General features: G+C 38.2%; 1 protein-coding gene across 3 annotated transcripts in view; it reads left to right on the forward strand.

The window, feature by feature from the left end:
* The window catches only part of LOC106872229 (N-acetylglucosamine-6-phosphate deacetylase), a 147130-nt gene that overhangs the window by 22343 nt on the left and 100367 nt on the right, over positions 1–24420 (forward strand). For all 3 annotated transcript variants that reach the window (XR_016244826.1, XM_052973729.2, XM_052973730.2), the window contains exon 3: positions 22676–22815. Coding sequence is in view for 2 of the 3 variants with exons in the window: in XM_052973729.2 (XP_052829689.1) it covers positions 22676–22815 (140 nt within the window). In the remaining variant the exon portion in view is untranslated. The remainder of the gene's footprint in view (positions 1–22675; positions 22816–24420) is intronic.

The raw sequence follows: 24420 nt of genomic DNA on the forward strand, positions 1-24420 counted from the left end.
GTAATGTACTTGATATTAACATTCTGCTATTTAGATTCTTTTTTTTTTTCCTTTGTCTATTTCAAATGTACAATAGTTGAAATAAAACAAATTTTTACATGTCACACAGGTGACTTAATCTAAGAATGAGTTGAAACTGAACCAGCTTCAGCATACAAGAGTAGTTTTAGCCATTTAAAAACACATAAAAATTGTTAAATTGACTTTGCAGTTATATCTTGCAGTATCAAAATTTTTATTGAATTACTGTGGCTTCTTCATTAGTACAATACCAGTGCAGCTCTGTCAGCAGAACTGTGTTATTAACCAGAATTGTATTTAAAAAATGTTAAAATATTTTGTGTGCTGGAGAAGTATAATTGAGTTATTGCACATAAATTTTAACTACAAAATCCTATATGGACCCTGGTTCACAACCATTGATCTGATGTGTTCTACATTTTTTAAGATAGGGTGGGATTTGATAGTTTTGGTTGCTGTTTCTAGTAGGCATTCTGAATGTGAACATTGAACATTCTATTTTTTTTTTTTAACCCATTATCTCCCATAATTCTATTAACTGGAATTTTTTTTATGAAACTTTGATTTCTAGCATAAAACAGCCATAGAAACATGCTGGAATGATCAAAATAACATTTTAAATAGAAATAAGTGAGATATTGGGTGAAAAATTAGCAAACTTCATTTGAATATCAGAGAAATATACCTAGTAGATATAGCAGAAAGGTTAGATATGTGTAAATATTGACAGATAATTAGGAAATTTGTAATTTTTGAGTGATCTCATATGAGATCACTGGTAGGTAATGGGTTAAAGATGTAATCCATAAAGCAGTGGTTCTCAAAGGGATAATATCTATCCAATATACTGCTGGTAGAATACCCAATTATTAATACATAAGTGTTTTTACATTGCACGGCAATTACACTACTGAATGTAAAAAACGGGTGAAGGTAAAACGTTTTTTTTACCCTTAATAAGAAATTAGAGGGGATCAAGAGGTGGTATTCATCAACTTTTACACATTATATTATGTCTATTTATTTATTTAAAAAAAACAAGCTATTATAACAATATACAAATATGTATAACATATTATGCTTTACATATACCATTTTGAGCGTGGCCGTTGCCAGTACCGCCTGACTGGCTCCCGTAGGATTTTCGAGCGAGATCGTTGCCAGTGCCCCTGGACTGGCTTGTGCGGGTGGCACATAAAAGACACCATTTCGAGCGTGGCCGTTTTCGTGCGGGTGACACGTAAAAGCACCCACTACACTCTCTGAGTGGTTGGCATTAGGAAGGGCATCCAGCTGTAGAAACTCTGCCAAATTAGATTGGAGCCTGGTGTTGCCATCCGGTTTCACCAGTCCTCAGTCAAATCGTCCAACCCATGCTAGCATGGAAAGCGGACATTAAACGACGATGATGATGATGATGATATATAATATATAAAATGTAAAAATACCAGTAATTATTAAAATATATAATGTAGAACATGTTCTACGTTAAATATTTTAATAATTACTGGTATTTTTATATATGTAAAGCATAATATGTTATAAATGTATGTATATTGTTATAATTGTTTTTAAAAAAAAAAAAAAACATAGTATAATGTCTAAAAGTTGATGAATACCACCTCTTGATCCCCTCCATTTTCTTATTGCCGCATATATATATATTATTTAAAAGAGTCCCAACTCTGTCTGTTTTTTATGTTTTATTTATATTCTTATAAAATTAATGTGGGATATAGAATATGGAATATATAATATAAATAGTAAAATGAAATGAAGTATTGAATGTCGTATTGAATATATGAAATATTGAGTATTAAATATAGAATATTAAATATATAAGGACTAGTATACTTTCCTGCCTCATGGCAGTCATCAAGGTCCCGTCTGACAGTTTTTATTCATATATATATATATATATATATATATATATATACATACACACCTTTCCATAGGCTGCACACGTTCCATTGTGAACAATAGCAGTATCATAATTTTCAAGGGGTCAGTTCCTGTGGCTTCTTTTAATGGCTGACCAGGCCTGCATGACTTGAGCATTGCATACATGAAAATCAATAGTACTTCATTTTCTATTGGTTCGTTCTTTCTAAGCTTTCTCTTGATCTTTTTGTGCTTTATTCTCTCTCTTTCGAGCAACCACTGTGAACTATTTTCCTCTATCTATTTCAGTACGTACACACACACACACACACACACACACATGGCAGGCTTCTTCCAGTTTCCATCTGACAAATCCGCTCACAAGGCTGTGATCGGCACGCGCTGTAATAGTTCATTTGCCGAGTGTGTAGCGAGATAGAACTGAAGCCGAAAGCATGTGGTTGAGAAGCAAGCTTCTTGCTACAACAGAGTCAATTTTTGACAAGTTTTGAGTCAAAATTTGCTAGAGTTGCTTCCCTTTATGATATCTCTCTCCGTCAATGAAGTTTCAACACTTTCATTAAATATATTAGAAATTGCGATCGAATACTCCTCACGGTCTGTTCCTTTTATGTCCTGTATGTATTTCAATAAAAATAGAGAAAAGAGTTCGATCATATGTCTGTGTTCAAAATTCACTCGAGTCGTTCAAATAAAGTATCAGTTTTGGGGGTGGTTGACTGACGGAAACGTTAGCACGTCGGACCTCCTCCTCCTCGCCAAGAAGAAGCTGGTGAGGCACGACATGGTGATCTCATATGAAAATAAACAGCGCATGACCTTGCAGGTGGGGCCCAGTTAGAAATTTCTTCAGGTCGAGTAGCCCATCCCATTCAAAAGGTCCCTGAATGAGTTTTGTTTAAGGATGTTGAGCAAAATACCCATGTTTCCAGAGGCGAATTATTCAAACCCCAAAGAACTCCTCTCAATACATGGCTATGATGCTCCCCCACTACTTCTGCTCGTGATCAGAGATGCACATATCGTCAGCCACCAAGGGACATGCTCAACTGGTTAAGGTCAAACAACTGACAAGCAAATCTGTGGTATTAAGCAGAATATTTGCTGTAGCCCATCTTTTTATACCAAGACAAAACAGTGTACATGATAACACTTCCAATCAGTTAAGATCAGAAGTCATAAGAGCCACTGCCTGGTATTGTATCAGTGATTATTATTATTATTATTATTATTATTATTATTATTATTATATTATTATCATCAAGGCAGCGAGCTGGCAAAATGGTTAGCACGCTGGATGCTTAGCAGTATTTTTCCCATTGCTACATTCTAAGTTCAAATTCCATCAAGGTCGACTTTGCCTTTCATCCTTTCGGGGTCGATAAATTAAGTCCCAATCAAGTACTGGAGTCGATATAATTGACTCATCCCCTCCCCCAAAATTGGTGCCCTTATGGAAAAATTTGAAGCCATTATTATTATTATTATTATTATTATTATTATTATTATTACTGATTGAGAGAGCAGTGCATTTCATCAAAATGACACAGGGGTAAAATATACGAAGCCCATTATACCTAGCATGACTACCCGTCTGATAAAGGTACACCAGGCACATGCATCACAACCATTTGTGTTTGACATGGTGATCTTATATCAAGATAAACAGCGCATGACCTTGCAAATGGGGCCCTGTTAGAATTTCCTTCAGGTTGAGTAGCTCATCTCACTCAAAAATTCCTTGAATAAGGGTTTAAGAATGTTGAATGTAATACTCCTGCTTTTCCAAAGGTGAATTATTCAAACCCCAGAGAATTCCTCTCAACACATGGCTATGATGCTCCCCCACTACTTCTGCTCATGATCAGAGATGCACATATCGTCAACCACCAAGGGACATGCTTAACTAGTTAAGATCAAGCAACTGACAAGCAAATCTGTGGTATTGAGCAGAATATTTGCTGTAGCCCATCTTTTATACCAAGACAAAATATGTACATGACAGCACTTCTAGTCAGTTAAGATCAGAAGCCATGTGAGCCACTGCCTGGTACTGCATTGGCATTTACTGCTTCAGTTATTATTATTAAGGCTGCAAGCTTGTAGAATCATTAGTACGCTGGACGAAATGCTTAGTGGTATTTTGCCCATTGCTACAGTCTGAGTTCAATTTCTGCTTAGGTCAACTTTGCCTTTCATCCTTTTGGTCTCAATAAAATGTGTATCAGTTGAACACTGGGGTTGATGTAATTGATTCCCTCTCCCTACAAATTTCAGGGTTTTTGCCTATAGTAGAATCATTATTATTATTTGCACTCTGAGTTCAAATTCCTCCATGGCTTATAATGGTGTTGTCAATCAACCAGTTTAGTACCAACTCTGGAAACTTCAGTGCCTTTTATTAAGTTCCTTTTGTTGCAAGCATTTGGACTACATTATCATTGTCAGAGGAATCACACACATGTGGCTGTATGGTAAGGAGTTTGTTTCCAACCATGTAGTCTTGGGTTCATTTCCATTGTATTGTATCTTGGGCAAATGTCTTCAACTATAATCCTGGACTGATCAAAGCCATGTGAGTAGATTTTGATTGATAGAAAATGAAAGAAGCTTGTTGTGTGTATGTGTGTGTGTGTGTCTTTGCCTGTCCCCATCACAGCCTAACTGCGAGTGTTGGTCTGTTTACATCCCCATAACCTAGAGCTTCGACAAAAAATATTGATAGAGTAAGTAAAGAAATAGTTCCGGGATCGATTTGTCCTATTTAAACTAAAACCCTTTGAGGTGGTGTCCGAGCATGGGCTGCAGTCCAATGACTGACACAAGTAAAGGATAAAAAAAATTGTAATTTCTGTTATATAAAACAAGAATTTTGTGTATTGTGCTTGCACATGACGCTTTCATTGCTGTCTACTTGGCTTAATACTTCTTTCTTCCCAACTCTTTTCCGACATGCAACTGCACATTCACTGTTGCTGCTAGACACTTTTCATCTGCTACTGTTACACTTCTGAGCATTTTACGATAGTGTAACGTAGACTTGAGTGAAATTCCTCTCTCCCATTTATTATATATACATGCTTTCGTATGTAGCAGGGAACAGCTAGCTCTTGGCCGCTATTTGGATCACATTGTGTCCACTTCTCTGATTGGTAGGTATTGGCACAATTTGTCTCCTACTAGGCTATGCCAACTTGCTGTAGATAACCAATAGGAGGCTCTAAATAGGATCATGTGGGGAAGCCTGTTTACTAACCTGTTTTAGTCTACAGCTCCTTATAAAAATTCAGCTTTTCCTTGTTCCGGGTCTTTGGTTTCAGACTTTTTAAGGCCTAGCCACTGACCACGAAGACACAGCCAGTGAAACTTACCAACTTTGTCACCATGACATTCAACGGCATTGTGGCAACCTCCTTCTTCGTCACCACCATCATGTCTTTTCCAACGTTGTCAACATCATCTTTCTACATACACAGCTCAGTAAGCAATTGACCCAGGTTCCAACAGTTCACTGTTCGTGAATTATTTCACTATGGATCAACAGCGAATATACAACCTGCATGAACTCCTATGCAAGTGATTTGGGCAACAGCATCACAGCCCCGAATTCACGTACGACATGTACCTGTAACCAGCTCAGCCTCATGGCCATCACTTCTTGATACAGTATTTCGGCTACCGTGTACGACTGACCAGGAACTGGCATTATTATCTTTCTTGCGTCTATGAACTTACTTCTCACTTTGATGGCTCATGGACGTTTTCACTGTTTTCTTCTCATTGCTATCCTTATATGTACATAACACGCGCATACATCTATGCCTACACGCACACACACATACGGCGAGCTGGCAGAAATGTTAGCATGCCGGCCGAAATGCTTAGCGGTATTTCATCTGCCATTATATTCTGAGTTCAAATTCCGCCGAGGTCGACTTTGCCCTTCATCCTTTCAGGGTCGATTAAATAAGTACCAGTTATGCACTGGGGTTGATGTAATCGACTTAATCCGTTTGTCTGTCCTTGTTTGTCCCCTCTGTGTGTAGCCCCTTGTGGGTAGTAAAGAAATAACATAGACATTTTGTTCTCATGATGGCCTTTCATTTCTGTATACATGATGCACACACAGACACACGTTATCACATCAGTAAATGTTCTCTTAATCATTCTTACGTAGTTGTGTCTATTTAATTTGTTCTATTTAATTCCTTTTTATTGTAACTATCGTGTGATGTGGTACGAAAGGGCCATTCTTGTCACCTCACATCACAGTCATTGCAACAGCATCACTACAACGTCTATACAAGACGTTTTCTCAAGGCAAATACTGCAATGTTATGGCTTTATACAGTATATCTATGCTAAGTAAAACGTACAGAATGCTGTACTGAACTAATTAGGCTATGATCACTAATAACAGCTAATTTTTATTTTATGAAAAAAAAACCTTCACCTGATTCTTTTTTCTTCTTTCCCTATGAAATAATAATAGCCATTTCAAAACTACTCCAACATCTGAACTGACAGAGCATAAAATGAAATGCTGCAAGGTTTTCTTACTGGTTCTGCTTTTCATTCATCCCTTAAATGGATCGTTTGCCAATAAAATAAACAGAAAAGTGTAACTGAAGTTAAAAAGACAAAAAAACCTAATGTCATGTGTAGATAACTCTTCGACGAAGGATTTGGGAAGGGACATAACTCTTTACAATAAAAATTACAAGGGCAGTAATTTAATTAGTTTTTTTTTTCTCCCTTTCTTTCTCGTTTACATTTATAAGATAGAAACAGCAGGTATAACATTTAAAAATCTCAACTGACACTTAATTGCGTTAGTTATTAATAACGAAATTAGCTTTATATATATTTGTCAAGATAAGATTAGGGTAATTCCACTCACACAAAAAAAACAACAACAAAAAAAACTTTCCAGAATCCATATTTTAATCCATTTTGAATTCTTGTATTCTTGTACTTGTACTTCAGTCATTTGACTGCGGCCATGCTGGAGCACCGCCTTTAGTCGAACCAGTCGTCTCCAAGACTTATTCTTTATAAGCCTAGTACTTATTCTATCGGTCACTTTTGCCGAACTGCCAAGTGACGGAAACTTAAACACACCAACAATGGTTGTCTAGCTATAGTGTGTGTGTGTGTGTGTGGGGGGGACACAGACACACAACACATACATATATACATACATACATGTGTGTACATATATATATACACACACACACACACACACACACACACACACACACACACACACACACACACAAGTTTCTTTGAGTTTCCATGTACGAAATCCACTTGCAAGGTTTTGGTCAGCCCAAGACTATAGTAGAAGACACTTGCCCAACGTGCCATGCAGTTGAACTGAACCTAGAACCACAGAGCCACTCTTGCACTTAGCTGCTCATATAATTTAAAAAAAAAAAAAAAACAGAACTGAATTTTTCCATTAAAAAAAAAAGCGAACAATATTTGTAATTAATTTAACAATTTAGTCTTAGCACTATGTTAAATATTGATTTGTAAAACGAGTAAATCATAAGATGAGCTTGGTCGTGGAACAAATCAAACTTGTACTGCGAGGTATCACTGTATGTATATATATATCTGTGTCTGCTTGTTCCACACTTATTTATTTTTATGCGCCCTTTTAAAGCCTAGCCAGGCTTATGGGCCTGGTTTCCCGGTTTCTATGGTATATGTGTTCCCCCCCAGCTGGACGGGGCGCCAGTCCATTGCAGCGTTACTCAAGAAACAGGAAGAAAGAGTGAGAGAAAGTTGGCGCGAAAGAGTACAACAGGGGTGGCCACCACCCCCTGCCGGAGCCTCGTGGAGCTTTAGGTGTTTTCGCTCAATAAACACACATAACACCCGGGCTGGGAATCGAAACCGTGATCCTCTGACCGCGAGTCCGCTGCCCTTACCATTGGACCATTGCACCTCCACGCTTGCTCCACGTTACTGCTTGATAACCAGTGTTGGTTTGTTTACATCCCTGTAACTGAGCAGTTTGGCATAAGGAAGCAATGTAAGTATGAGACTTTAAAATAATTACTGGAGTGCCAGCTCAAGCCCTGCATCAAGATTGCTCAAGTCAATTTGTTTGCTACTTACATCATGTGTTACTCTTTTACTTGTTTCAGTCATTTGACTGTGGACATGCTGGAGCACCACCTTTAGACGAGCAAATCGACCCCGGGACTTATTCTTTGTAAGCCTAGTACTTATTCTATTGGTCTCTTTTGCTGAACCGCTAAGTTACGGGGACATAAACACACCAGCATCGGTTGTCAAGCAATGCTAGGAGTACAAACACAGACACACAAACACATACATATATACATGTACATATATACGACGGGCTTCTTTCAGTTTCTGTCTACCAAATCCACTAACAAGGCTTTGATTGACCTGAGGCTATAGTAGAAGACATTTGCCCAAGATGCCACGCAGTGGGACTGAACCCGGAACCATGTGGTTGGTAAGCAAGCTACTTACCACACAGCCACTATTTTGCATGGTACTGGCGCTACAATGGTTGCCTAGTATCTCATAAGGCTGAAAAACAGAAATTAAAGTATGATGGAAGAAACAGATTAATTGTGATGAGCGAATGATAGTGGAGTGAGTGTAAGAGAGAGCATTTAAGAGAAATGATGCAGACACATGAAAGAGTGGGGGAGGGGAATATGTGGCAGGTATGCTTAATGAGGGGAATACATTCTTTCAGATGGGAGGGGAGCATTAACAAAAATCTGCTGTGGTGGACAGGTCTTCCTGTTGCAAAGTTATTTCCATTGAAAAGTCACAACAACGCAAGAAAGCATTGTGACCAGCAGTAAATAACATCCAATAGGCTAATCGATACAATTATATACATACATACATATATATATATATATATGTATATATATATATATATATATGTATATATATATATATATATATATATATATATATATATATATATATATATAAGGGTGTCATTTATAGTGTCACAGAGTATCTTTGATAAAGTTGCCATGGCTAAGTTGAAGTTATTAGACTAACCACCACAAACTATATTGAAAATCTTGTATCATTTTTCTTTTCACTGGTTTTTATTTAACTAAATGCTTAACCCTCACTGTAGATTTTTATCTCCTGTTTAACCAATTTTTATCTTTTCAAAATACTAAGTAAATCAAAAAGAAGACTTTTATTGTAATATTGCTATCTATCTGTAAAGAACATTTATGACAGGTTGCTATTGCACTTAAACCAGGAATGTTGCTTATGTATCTAAATAATTATATTTGTCAGTCTTGATTCTGCAATAGTGGCTGTTAAGTAGGTTTACTTAGTAATTTTTGAGTAGACTTTTAATTATTGATAGATAATAGAGTATTTTGGAGATCTCTATCAGTTCAGCACCCAGTGTACTGAGGACTGTGCACCCCCTGTCATGCAGTAGTTTACATTGTATAGAGTTTGTTTGTACCTCCTTGGTTCGGTTGTGTGGTGTGGAATTCAAATTTGTTGTGGAGATCACCATCATCATTTTTATGTCCAGTTTCCATGCTGGCATGGGTTAGATGGCTTGACAGAAGCTGGGAAGGCCAGGGACCACACAAGGTTCCATAGTCTGTTTTGGTTTGGTTTATACAACTGGATGCCTTTCCTGATATCAATTGCTTTACAGAGTGTACTGGGTGCCTTCTACATGGCACCATCACCAGTGCCTTTCATGTGGCACCATCACCGGTACCTTTCACGAGGCACCATCACCAGTGCCTTTCATGGGGCACCAGTGCCTTTCACATGGCACCATCGCCAGTGCCTTTCATGTGGCACCAATGCCTTTCACGTGGCACCAGTGCCTTTCACGAGGCACCATCACCAGTGCTTTTGATGTGGCACCAGTGCCTTTCACGAGGCACCATCACCAGTGCTTTTGATGTGGCAGCAGTGCTTTTGATGTGGCACCAGTGCTTTTCACATGGCTCCATCACTAGTGCCTTTTGTGTGGGACCATCATCTATGCTTTTTACATAATGTTTCATTTTATTGTCCAGTTTCACTTGCGTGCATTTTAGTCTGATTCAACATTAAATTCTCATTTGTACACTCATTAGATATGGTTGAGTAAACTGAACAGTGATAAATTCACAGGATCTGCTCGTTGTCTCTTTCCTCTAAGTCCTTGAACAGGATTGAACTGGAGGGGGTTTAAAGATCTGGTCGCTTTGTATGTGCTACAAAACTTGTTTGTAAACCATGGTGAGTCATAGGTAGGCCAGTATGTTGTCAGGTACAGAATAGGTTTAGAAAATGAAGCAATAAATAATCTATTATCCAGTATTTCAATGCTTTGCGTTTTTATTGACCATTGAAAGGTTAAAATGCTAAGTTGGTTCTGATGGGATTTGATCTCAGAATGTTGAGGATTACATTTCCTTTAATCCACCATCATAATCCACATTTCTTTTTTATCTTTTACTAGTTTCAGCCATTGGACTGTGGCCATGCTGGGGCACCACCTTGAAGGGTTTTAGTTGAACAAATCAATCCCAGTATGTCTTATCTTTTACTTGTTTCAGTCATTGGACTGTGGCCATGCTGGGGCACCACCTTGAAGGGTTTTAGTTGAACAAATCAATCCCAGTATATCTTTTATCTTTTACTTGTTTCAGTCATTGGATTATGGCCATGCTGGGGCACCACTTAGAAATGCTTTTTTTAAGCCTGGTACTTATTCTATCAATCTCTTTGTCTGAACTGCTAAGTTACAGGCACATAAACACAGCAACACTGGTTGTCAAGCAGACTGAGAGGCAGACTCTCTTTCTCTCTCTCTCTCTCTCTCTCTCACATACACACACACACAGTGTTTCCATCTAACAAATCCACTCTCAAGACTTTGGTTAGCCTGAGGCTATAGTAGAAGACACTTTCCTTAGGTGCCATGCAGTGGGACTGAACTTGGAACCATGTGGTTGAGAAGCAAGCTTCTTACCACACAGCCATCCTTTTTTTTTTTTTTTTTTTTTTTAGTGTTTTCAGTGGATCATGCATTCTAGCCAAAGACTTCACATAAAAAAAGAAAAGAAAAACTTTGGAGGCTGGTTATACTAAAGTTTAAATCTTAAACATATTTGTCTATATTTTAAAAATGTTAGATTTTGAAAAGTTTAGATAAACTTGACAATAATGTAGAATATGCTTTGCTACTGTTTTATTTTATTATTTTTGTTACTGCTTGCTTCATTCATTAGACTGCAGCCATGCTGTGGTACTACCTTGAAGAACTTTAGTCAAACAAATTGACTTCAGTACTAAGTAATATTAAAAGAAAAATTATTAAAGATTGGGGTTGGTAAAGAGGAGTTTCTATAATGATTTTTTTTTCAAATACAAATTCTGCAAACATTGGTTACATAGATGTTTGAAATTGTCTGATGTTATTTCAAGCAGCCAAACCATTCTTTTTTCCTGTTTATTTTTTTATTTAATATATATATATATATATATATATATATATATATATATATATATATAAAATTATAATTTAGGGTATTTAAGAGATACCACCACGCTGGAAATAGCAGTCAAAGCTTGACTCTAAAACCACAATAAATGTTCTATATATATATGAACATTTATTGTGGTTTTAGAGTCAAGCTTTGACTGCTATTTCCAGCGTGGTGGTATCTCTTAGATACCCTAAATTATAATTTTAAATAATTGTTACCTTTGATGGTTTTTATTCCCATGCTGGCGACTTGATAAAATCGGTACTAAATATTGATCTTATCCTTATTTATATAAATATATATATATATATATCATCATCATCATCGTTTAACGTCCGCTTTCCATGCTAGCATGGGTTGGACGATTTGACTGAGGACTGGTGAAACCGGATGGCAACACCAGGCTCCAGTCTGATTTGGCAGAGTTTCTACAGCTGGATGCCCTTCCTAACGCCAACCACCCAGAGAGTGTAGTGGGTGCTTTTACGTGTCACCCGCACGAAAACGGCCACGCTCGAAATGGTGTCTTTTATGTGCCACCCGCACAAGCCAGTCCAGGGGCACTGGCAACGATCTCGCTCGGAAATCCTATGGGAGCCAGTCAGGCGGTACTGGCAACGGCCACGCTCAAAATGGTGCATCTCATGTGCCACCCGCACAAGAACCAGTCCAGGGGCACTGGCAACGATCTTACTTGGCTTGCCGGGTCTTCTCACGCACAGCACATTTCCAAAGGTCTCGGTCAGTAGTCATCGCCTCGGTGAGGCCCAATGTACGAAGGTCTTGCCTCACCACCTCAGCCCAGGTCTTCCTGGGCCTACCTCTTCCACGGGTTCCCTCAACTATTAGGGTGTGGCACTTTTTCACGCAGCTATCCTCATCCATTCTCACCACATGTCCATACCAGCGCAATCGTCTCTCTTGCACGCCACAACTGATGCTTCTAATGTTCAGCTTTTCTCTCAAGAGACTTACACTCTGACGGGTATTCACATTGACATTACACATCCAACGGAGCATACTGACTTCATTCCTTGCGAGCTTACGTATGTCCTCAGCAGTTACAGCCCATGTTTCACTGCCATGTAGCATGGCTGTTCGTACGCATGCGTCATACAGTCTGCCTTTTACTCTGAGTGAGAGTCCCTTTGTCGCCAGCAGGGGTAAGAGCTCTCTAAACTTTGCCCAGGCTATTCTTATTCTAGCAGCTACACTTTCAGCGCACCCACTCCCACTACTAACTTGGTCGCCCAGATAGCGGAAGCTATCGACTACCTCTAGTTTTTCACCCTGGAATGAGATAGAAGTTGTTTCCTGTTTGTTTACAGTCTTTATTGCACCTGAACATCTGCCACAAACAAAAACTAACTTGCTAGTTAACCTGCCTTTGATGTTGCTGCACCTCTTATGTGTCCATAGCTTGCACTGGGTACATCTTATAGAGTTACTACCTACTCCTTTTCTACATACTGAGCAGGGCCATCTACCTGAAGGGGTTTGTGTTTTATCTACCTTCCTACTTATTAGGATTTTGGTTTTAGCTAGGTTGACTCTAAGGCCCTTCAATTCTAGACCTTGCTTCCATACCTGAAACTTCTCCTCTAGTTCTGATAGTAACTCCGCAATTAGGGCAAGGTCATCAGCACAGAGGAGCTCCCAGGGGCAACCTGTCTTGAACTCCTCTGTGATTGCCTGGAGGACTATGATAAATAAGAGGGGGCTGAGGACGGAACCTTGGTGGACCCCTACCTCTACCCGGAATTCATTGCTGTACTCATTTCCAACCCTCACCTTACTGGCAGCATCTCTGTACATGGCTCGCACAGCTCTCACTAACCATTCTTCTATCCCAAGTTTCCTCATTGACCACCAGATAAGGGATCGGGGGACCCTGTCAAAGGCTTTCTCCATGTCAACGAAAGCCAGGTACAGAGGTTTATCCTTAGCTAGGTATTTCTCCTGCAACTGTCTCACTAGAAATAAGGCATCAGTAGTGCTTTTACCTGGCACGAACCCAAACTGCATCTCATCTAAATTGATTCGCTCCCTAATTAGTTGGGCTATGACCCTCTCTGTAACTTTCATAACCTGATCTAACAGCTTGATGCCTCTGTAATTATTTGTATCTAAAGCGTCACCTTTACCTTTGTAGCAGTTGACTATGATGCTGCTACACCAGTCATTGGGTATGACTCCTTCGTGTATCACCTGGTTCGTAATACGGGTGACTAGGCTCTAGCCAACACTGCCAGATATTTTGAGCATCTCTGCAGTGATTCCTGATGGGCCGGGGGCTTTCCCAGTCTTCATACTCTTAATTGCTTTATCTACCCTGGTACTATCAACTCGGATAGCTGGTCCCTCTATTGGGTCGACATATGGCAGGCTCTCTTTCTCCCATTCATTCTCTTTATTAAGCAATCTATCGTAGTGGCATCTCCAGACCTCTTTCTTTGCATCCTCATTTAATGCAAGCGTACCATCATCCATGCGAACACATTTCTCTCCTACAACATCACTATTCTCTCTCTTACACTGTCTTGCAACACGAAATACCTCGAGTCTTTCGTCCTCACGGCGCAGAACATTGGCAAATCTTTCCTTATCTACTTCCCCTCTGGCTAAATAAACCTGTCGCCTAGCCTCCCTTCTGGCACATTGGTACAATTCCCTGCTACCACCGTTCTTCCAGTCCTTCCAAGCCTGTTTCTTTTGTCTAATAGCCCTGTCTACCTCCTTGTTCCACCACCACGTTACTCTGGGTCGGGAGGGGACCTTACACCACCCACAAATCTGTTTGGTGGCTTTCAACAGGTTGTCTCGCAGAAATCTCCAATTGTCTTCCACGTTGTATGATGCTATATCCCCTTCTATTTTGTTAAATGCTTCAAGTAACTTGTCTCTAAGTCTCTGTCCGTTTGCAGAGTCTTTAAGCTTCCACACCCTTCTCCTCCAAGCCTGTCTAATTCTGGGCACCCATTTTGCCTTGATCCCAAAGTCGCTAACTACTAATCTATGTTGTGGGGTACATTCTTCGCCAGGGTAGGTTTTGGCATTTATAAGCCGCCCTCTTTCCCTATTTCTGGCGAGGATGTAGTCGATTTGGCTAGAGTGTCTGCCGGAGCGGTAGGTGACTAGGTGACTGGCAGGTTTCCTGAAGTTGGTATTGCAGACCATAAGATCGGTTGCATCACAGAACTCCAGCAGTCTGGTTCCCTCCTCGTTGCGGGAACCGAAGCCATAGCCTCCATGTATGCCATGGAAGCCTCCAGCACGACGTCCGACATGACCGTTGAAGTCTCCAGCCACAAAGAGAAGGTCCCTGTCACTCGTCGACGAGGTAGTTTGCAAGAGGGTGTCATAGAATTGGTCTTTCAGACCATCTGGTAGCCCCGGTTGAGGTGCATAGGCTGAGATGACAGTAGCTAATCTATGATGAAGCACTAGTCTGATCTTAAGTACTCTGTCACTTACTCTAACGACCTCGATTACCTTATCCACCCATTTCTCCGCTAGAAGTATTCCTACGCCCCCGACCCCGTCAGTGTTCCCTGCCCAGAAAATCTTGTACCTGTGTTCTTTGCCTGTGAGGAACCTCGCAGAACCTCCTCTCCATCTTACTTCCTGGATGCAGCACATATCTACGCGTCTCCGTTCAAGCATCTCAACAATTTCACCAGATCTACCTTTCAGCGTGCCGACGTTGAGAGTGCCAATCCTAACAGTATGGGTGTTGGGGGTGTGGGCCTGTAGCCTGGGAAGGGGAAAAGCAGTGTCGTGTACCTGAAAAGAAAACTTGCAATTGGAAGAATTCATAAGCAAAACAGTACCTACAACCTGCAAACATTTCTCAAACTTAATGCGCTACCCAAAGGTAGGGGAGAGGATGGCCAAGGCCACTAGATGGGTTACGGGAGACAGCCGAGGATGACAGGATGACAGAGGAATGCACTTCCGGTGGAGGGGGTGGGAGGGCGGGTAACCGTCAGCGAGTAGATAGGGCTCTTAATTGTAGATTTTAAATATTTGAGAGACAACAATGCATAAATCGTAATTTTTAAAAGAGCAATGAATTCTAGGTGAATAGAATATAACGTAGCATGAATTTAGGAAGCTTAGAAAATGAATAAGTATGAATTTAAGGCAACAACTGAATTCAATTGAATTTCATGGAGAGAAACAAGATAAATAATAGAGGGCAAACTAAAGCGCGAAGGTATGAGATGTTTGAGGCCGTAAATAAATAAAAATCTCTATCTTATCTGCATCTTGGAGACTTCGTCGTAGTATGTCAGCGGAGAAGAGATTGAGATAATTTAGAATGGATTTCTCATTTATATATAGCCAGAACCTGAAGACCTTAAGGAAAAACTACGAGAGAGAGAGAGAGAGAGAGAGAGAGAGAGAGAGAGAGAGAGAGAGAGAGAGAGAGAGAGAGAGAGGATGGAGGGGTAGACAGAGGCATGGCGGGAGAAAAGATCATCATCATCATCATCATATATATATATATATATATATATATATATATATATATATATATATATATATATATAATATAAAGAGAGAGAGAGAGGGGGGACCAGTCAAGCAGCACATCACGCTGTAATTCTTGGGCTGAGAAATCAACACTTAAAAGCCATAATTTTAAGGAGCGATAAGAATTTTTGAATAAAGGAAAATGGGTAGGGGTGGGTAGGTACCGTCAGCGAGTAGATAGGGCTCTTAATTGTAGATTTTAAATATTTGAGAGACAACAATGCATAAATCGTAATTTTTAAAAGAGCAATGAATTCTAGGTGAATAGAATATAACGTAGCATGAATTTAGGAAGCTTAGAAAATGAATAAGTATGAATTTAAGACAAAAACTGAATTCAATTGAATTTCATGGAGAGAAACAAGATAAATAATAGAGGGCAGACTAAAGCGCGAAGGTATGAGATGTTTGAGGCCGTAAATAAATAAAAATCTCTATCTTATCTGCATCTTGGAGACTTCGTCGTAGTATGTCAGCGGAATATATATAGGTGTAGGAGTGGCTGTGTGGTAAGTAGCTTGCTTACGAACCACATGGTTCCGGGTTCAGTCCCACTCCGTGGCACCTTGGGCAAGTGTCTTCTACTATAGCCTCGGGCTGACCAAAGCCTTGTGAGTGGATTTGGTAGACGGAAACTGAAAGAAGCCCAGCGTATATATGTATGTGTGTGTGTATATGTTTGTGTGTCTGTGTTTGTCCCCTCAACATCGCTTGACAACCGATGCTGGTGTGTTTATGTCCCCGTCACTTAGCGGTTCGGCAAAAGAGAGCCGATAGAATAGGTACTAGGCTTACAAAGAATAAGTTCTGGGGTCGATTTGCTCGACTAAAGGCGGTGCTCCAGCATGGCCACAGTCAAATGACTGAAACAATTAAGAGTAAAGAGAGTAAAGAGTATATATATATTTTCCTTGTTTTGAAAGGATGTTGTTATTGTTAATGCATGAGATTGTTCTGCCTTTTGGATATTGTCTCACGTTAATAGAAATGATAATCTAAAGGAGATGGAGAATGGAGGTGAGGAGGAAAAAGTGAAAGAGACGAAGAATGAGAAAGAGCTGGGGAAGATAGGTCAAAAAGATTTGTGAGATGGAAGAAAGACAGAGAAGGAAATGAAAAGTAGATAGATAAATGGATGGATGGAATAATAGAGGGATAAATGGATGGATAAAGGAATAATAGAGATATATGGATGGATAGGTACGGATGGATAGGTACGGATGGATAGGTACGGATGGATAGGTACGGATGGACAGGTATGGATGGATAGGTACGGATGGATAGGTACGGATGGATAGGTACGGATGGACAGGTATGGATGGATAGGTACGGATGGATAGGTACGGATGGATGGACAGGCGGATAGATAGAGGGAGGTTGAAAGATTTAAAAAAATAGATATGTGATAGGGAAGGCGGATTGGAATGAGGGAAAGAAAGATGAGGTAAAATGAGTGGGTGCTGGAGAAATAAATGAGATGTAAAGAGGATCATCAAAGAAACCAGTAAGAGCTGGGATCGTTGGTTTAAATCATCGAGAGAAGGGTGTCGTGGAAACTAGAATGAGAGAGAAGAGAGATGGTTGCTGAAGTAACAGAGATTGTAGAGAGTGTATATGTGAGTGTATGCGAGTGTGTGTGTGTATATATGTGTGTGTATGTGAGTGTGTGAATGTATGTGTCTGTAACAATAAGAGAAAAGTGGTAGTAAAAGAAACACAGAGAAAAAAAGGAAGGAGGGTGAAATTAAGAAGGATGAGATGTGAGAAGAAAAAGCGAGATAAATCTCAGTAAAGTCTATTTGCCAAAGGCATATACAAACATGTACATATATTTATGTACACGCACACACACACACACACACACACATACACACACACTTATTCGTTGTATCTTTTATATAATCTATACATGTATGTGAGCCTACAAACGAATCCTTGTACAGTTACTTAATTTGCTAGTAACAATAGCTAAGTCTTCTTCAAATCGCTTTCTCCTGGTTTAAAACAAAAATGGACACATCGGGCAGTGTAGTTCTAAGATAAAACAAAATAATATTTATTTATTTATTTTAAAAATAAATTTTAATGGCGTTAGGAAGGTTGGCGTTAGGAAGGTTGGCGTTAGGAAGGTTGGCGTTAGGAAGGTTGGCGTTAGGAAGGTTGGCGTTAGGAAGGTTGGCGTTAGGAAGGTTGGCGTTAGGAAGGGCATCCAGCTGTAGAAACTCTGCCAAATTAGATTGGAGCCTGGTGTTGCCATCCGGTTTCACCAGTCCTCAGTCAAATCGTCCAATCCCATGCTAGCATGGAAAGCGGACGTTAAACGACGATGATGATGATGATGATGATGATGAAAAATAATATTTAATGGTCACTACTGGAATGCTTTTTTTGTTACAAGTTTGCATTATCAGAGCTGACCTAGGGCTAAATAACACCATGCACACATACATACATACACTTATATGTATAGTGTATATATGTGTGTGTGTGTGTGTGTGTGTGAGTGTGGTCTTTTTTGCATAGCCTGAAATGAAGATAATCCATTAATCCATTGCAATGTTATACTAAGGTTTGTTTACTTAAACCATACAGAATTCGTCATGCCTCTTTGCCCCCCCCCCATCTTTCTTTCTCATCCCTATCTCTCTCTTGCCTTTCTCACTCTTTCGTTTATTGGTCTGTCTCTTGTTGTCTCTCCTTGTCTCACTTGCCTTTCTCTTTCTCTCTCTGCATCTCTCTTGCTTGCTTTTTTCTCTTTCTCTCTTGCTTGTCTGTCTGTCTCTCTCCCTCCGTGTGTTTCTCTCTCCCTCTGTCTTTCTCTATTTCTTTCTTTCTCTCCTCATGTCTCTCTTAGTTTACCATCCTTTGTGTTCTTATTACAAAAAATGAAAAAAAAAAATGCTTGTGTAATTTTAGTTTTCTCTGTAATTTGTTTTACTGGAATTTTTTTCTTTTCAGATACCAGTTTATTGTTGTGTGTGTGTGTGTGTGTGTCTTTCTGTTGATATGTTTGCATGCATAAGCATGTCTACAGGTGTGTATATTTATGTATAAATCTACAATATCACAAGATTCAGTTGAATAAGGTACTTGAAAATGAGGAACCTAGTGAGATCAGAAAAAAATAAATCCACAACAACTATAGATGAATACCACCCTTCATACAAAAGCACTTGCAGAATAATATTCTGCAGCAAGAGCCAGTTGTGGAATCACTAAATGTCTGCTATGGATTAAAAATTGTTTTTAAATGTCCTTGATTGTAAAACTCCTGTATTCATCTGAAAAAAACCACTTTTTTTTGTAATTTTATAATGTACTCCTTGATCAATTAAAAAACTCGTTAGAAATAGCTGTAATGAACTGACACCTATCCATCAATTGTTACTTATTTGTGTGTATATTTATGCATATTGCATAAAGTATGTTGATGTATGTGAAAGTTTGTTTGTGTAAGAAGTTTGTTATAGTAAAATATTAAAATACTTGTTACAACTTCTGTCCAAAAGCCAAGTTTTATTTCCCATTAAAAAATGGGGCCATAAAAAATATAGAGTTAGATATAATCATAATTATAATTTACTAAAATAAAGGTAATATTGTAAGATACAGAAATAAATTTATTTCTCAAACACATGATAATGCTATAAATAGCATGATCAGGATAAATTATCCATACATTGCAGAAAAATACATTACCGGTCAGCCATGAGACTCGAATTTACATCTCTGATTATGCGTCAAGTGTTTTACCATTAAACTAAACTGCCCAGCAAAAATTGTTTTGATGTGTGTATATGTGTGTGTTTGTATGTGTGAGATACTCTGGTTATGTAGGCATGCACATGTCTGCAACTGTTGGTAAACTGTTGAGCCTGAGAAAGACCGCTCCATAATTTCTTGAACAACCTACACAGATGATTTGTTTATAATGATCAAATGTTTGTACTGTACATTAGCTCCCCCCCATTCCATTGATCATCAACGTAACCTGTACAGGTGTACAGCATGCTGCATGTGAGATATTGAAGTGATCACAGAGTAATGTGAAATGAAGTGCCTGGTCCAAGAATTGAAACCACAATCTCGAGTTAACAAGTGCAACACCCTAATCACTAGGTTGTGCCTGATGTATAGTTTAGTATTAGTGCTCTAGATACATTCTTAAAAAGAAAAAAAATGTAATACAAAACAAAACAAAACAATGCTATAGAGGATCATTATAAATTAACATAATTAGATAAGAGCTTGAATAAATTAATTTTCACAATGATAAACAATGGTTGAAATGAAGAGAATGGACATTGTGAAGTGACTGAAAAATATAAGCTTATCGTTGAATTCTCCAAGAATTATATAAAGATTAACTGAATCCCAAGTACACAACCCAACTTATCTTTAATTCTGTGATTTTTCATTGCACCTTCATTGCTTGTCATGCTGGTGATTTCCAAAAGGAATGAAATGGTGCTACGCAGAATTACCACTGATTAAAATTTTAAGAGCTTCATAGTAAGTAAACATATGAAAAAAAACAAAAAACAAACAAGTAAATATATGTATTCTATGCATCATTCTCCTTATTCCTTAATTTCAAATTCAAAATTCTAATCCCATCAAATATTATGAAGAAATGACAATCTCTCAGATAATAACCATCAGCTAGAGAATAGCAAATGTATCTAATATCATATGCATTTTTTGTAATCCCCTTTCATGAAGCAATTCACTGTAACAATATATCATATTCAGAACACCACTCTTTCCTTTTGCTACAAAATTCTGTCATTTTCGGTAATTTTATCCATAATTTCTGTCATCATCATCGTTTAACGTCCGCTTTCCATGCTAGCATGGGTTGGATGATTTGACTGGTGACTGGTGAACCAGATGGCTACACCAGGCTCCAATCTGATTTGGCAGAGTTTCTACAGCTGGATACCCTTCCTAACGCCAACCACTCCGAGAGTGTAGTGGATGTTTTCACGTGCCACCAGCACAAAGGCCAGTCAGGCGGTACTGGCAATGGCCACGCTCAAAATGGTGTATTTTACATGCCACCGGCACAAAGGCCAGTCAGGCGGTACTGGCAATGGCCACGCTCAAAATGGTGTATTTTATGTGCCACCTGCACAGGAGCCAGTCCAGGGGCACTGGCAATGATCTCACTTGAATCTTGGTAATGCTGATATTATCAAGATTACAGGAGTTCAGCATCAATATTTCTTTTGAGATGTTACTGGTTGTAGTGTAGGGTTTTCAGGCTGATTTTTGCCTGTGCTGCTGTGCCAACTTCTGCAGATCTTCAACATGAAAATTCTTACCACGTGACTCCTACAGAAACTTTTTAAACTTATCACATTGATCTGTTACATTTATTGGCCAACTAACTCAACCATATCACTGATGACTGCTGGTGCTATTACTTCATAAAATGCCAGGAACTCATTGCATGGTTCTGACTATAACCTTTTCCAAACTCTGTAGTTTATCACTTTGGTATTTAAACCAGCCATATCTTATCTAAATATTCTACCAGTTTTATGTTCAAACTGGCCAGGTTCTGCCTCTCACACCTATCCTACAATGTCATTCTAAAACATCAACAATTACATCATTGAAATCTCGAAGCTATGAGATAATACATGATTAATTCAAAACAATGTGAATAAATAAGAATTGAATTTGACAGTGTAATCTGAATGCTAAAGGGTTATTACAATGGACTTCATGTTATGGTTATTTTCATGAAGTCTCTGACTGTTTATTTAAGGTCACGTGTTTCTTCCATAAATTGTATGGAGGTAGCAGATCTTAAAATTACACCCTGATGCATTTCTCAGAGTGGAGAAGTCGGTAAAAGACGCCAAACTTATCTTCATTTTGGTTTTCATCCCTATTCTCACTTTTTTTTCTAGAAAACTTTTCCTCTAGAAGAGTGAGAAATGGAACCCCCATAACTGATTCACTACTCTATATCTTGGAGCTTTGTCACTGATATATTTTTTTTGATACTTCTATAAAATCCTCAAAGGTGTAATCGAGGCATGCCTTTTTTATCTGGCAATTATCTCCCCACTCTCACCAGGCGTTGTTCTACATCAACATTTTCCTTATCCTTCGATCCGAGAACAGACTCTTGCAACAACTAAAATAAAAAATTTACAAATTCCGCGTTTGTTGTTATTCTCCAGTCTGAGGACTTGAAAATATTGGATCTGCATCCTCATAAAATAGTAGACCGAAATAGTAGAATCATGAATACAAGTGGCTAGAATGGGGCTTTCTGGGATACATAGTTCAGAGGTCAGGGAATCTCTCTCCAGTTGAGCTGCTACTTCTCTGCATTGAGAGGTCACAGCTCCAGTACTTATAGACATGTGATTTGAATAACACAGGAAAGAATCACAAAATAGTTTCAAGCTGAGCTAACTACCAGGAGACCAAGAGGTAAGCAAAGAATGAGATGATCGGAAAATATCCATAGTCTCAGTTGAAAAGTGTAATGATGACAACTTCTGATTGAAAAGGTGCCTGAGAACTGTACACCTCCCATGACATTTCCAAGAATAGTGGACAAAAGAAATGGATAGATGGAAGGTCATTATAGCCTTAAAAATGTTCAAATGTATATGTAATATGTAAAGAGTTTACTTATTTTCAGCATGAAATAATTTCTTTATCTATTCTAGGTGCCCAAGGTATAGATTTTTCACTTCAGACAGAAAATGTTGAGCTGGGATTGAAAAAGGTTTCAAAGAAGTTACTGGAGCATGGAGTCACATCCTTTTGTCCCACAATTGTTTCCTCAACCCCTGACAAATACCATCAGGTGAGTAGCAGCACTCCTGGTATTCTGCTCCATGTTTCTTGTCATTCATAGGTTAAAGTTTATAACAAAAATATAAAAATGATCTGCTCATGCAAAGCAGGTTTGTTTCTTAATGCAAATCTCCTCATACAGATGTAATAATCCTTATCTTCTATTACCGTCTCCGATGAAGGGATACATTGAATTTTCCCTGAAACAGCTATATATATATATATATATATATATATATATATATATATATATATATATATATATAGACAGTTTAGATATAGATTCAGGGTTTGAATATGGTACTTATGCGAAGGCACCCGAATATCGCATCCCGAATATAGCACACCCCATACCCACCCACGCAATAAATTTAAGAGAAAAAAAAAAAATTCTATCTGGTTAAATATACCCTTCAACTGTGCTATATCCACAAATATTTATAAAAAATTCATGAATATTTTGCAAAAAAATTTCCCCTCTTCCCACAGATATAGTAAAATCTTCTCTTGTCATAAAATCAGAATTTCTTACTCTACCCTTCTAAACAAAAAAAACATCAAGTCAGCTAGAATTAATGAAATTACAAATAGTGGCCATATGAATGCAAATAATAATCCATCTAATACCAATAATGATGCTACCAATAATTATACAAATAGAAGTGAAAATAACAATAGCGAAAGAAATTATGAAGATAGTAGCAATATACTTATTCCTATAAACCATAATTTCAACCAACAATTAGAATATATAAGTAATGACGTTACAGTTTTAACTGAAGTTGATGATAGACCCAACTCCAACAGAAGTAATAGTGATCAAAGACATAATTCATATAATATCAATATGCCAAATGTGGAAAGAATAAGTCCAACTAATAGCACATCAAGATATGAATTAAATAATGATGGTAATAGCCAATATATACCTAATAGCAGAATTGAAGAATTGATAAATGATATTAGTGTAAATAATTGTAGTAATAATAATAATAGAGATATTAGAAATAATATAGGTGGAGTTGATAACCCCACCATGTGCAACTGTAGAAAAAAGTCCCATTGTCCTTTATTTGGATTTTGTTGTACCCGCAACGTAGTGTACAGATGCATCATTAGTACTAGAACAGAGAATTATATTTATATAGGATGTAGTATTAACCTGAAACAGAGAATATATAACCATAAATCTTCATTTAGACTTAGACATAAGGCAAATAGTACGACTTTGGCAAGTAAAATTTGGGAGTTAAAAGATAATAGTATTAATTTTAGCCTTAAATGGGAAATTATAAGAAAAGCTCAACCTTATAGAAATAATAGATATGGATGTGAATTGTGTTCTATGGAAATATATGAAATTTTTAAACTTAGGAACAATCCTAATCTAATCAATAATAGATTAGACCTTAGGGTATCATGTGTGCATTGCTCTACTCGCACTTTTAAATTTTAAAAAAAATAGGACTTTTATTTAAATAACTAAAGTTATCTAAATTTATAGTACTTTACTTCTATTATGGTCATCTAGAACTATCAATTAACACATATTTATATTGGTAATTGAAACTTTATAACATATATTCCTGATCTCTATCCTTAACATCTAATCTAC

Source organism: Octopus bimaculoides, chromosome Z (genome assembly GCF_046866305.1).
Source record: "Octopus bimaculoides isolate indiv1 chromosome Z, ASM4686630v1, whole genome shotgun sequence".
In the NCBI taxonomy this organism is placed as follows: Eukaryota; Metazoa; Mollusca; class Cephalopoda; order Octopoda; family Octopodidae; genus Octopus; species Octopus bimaculoides.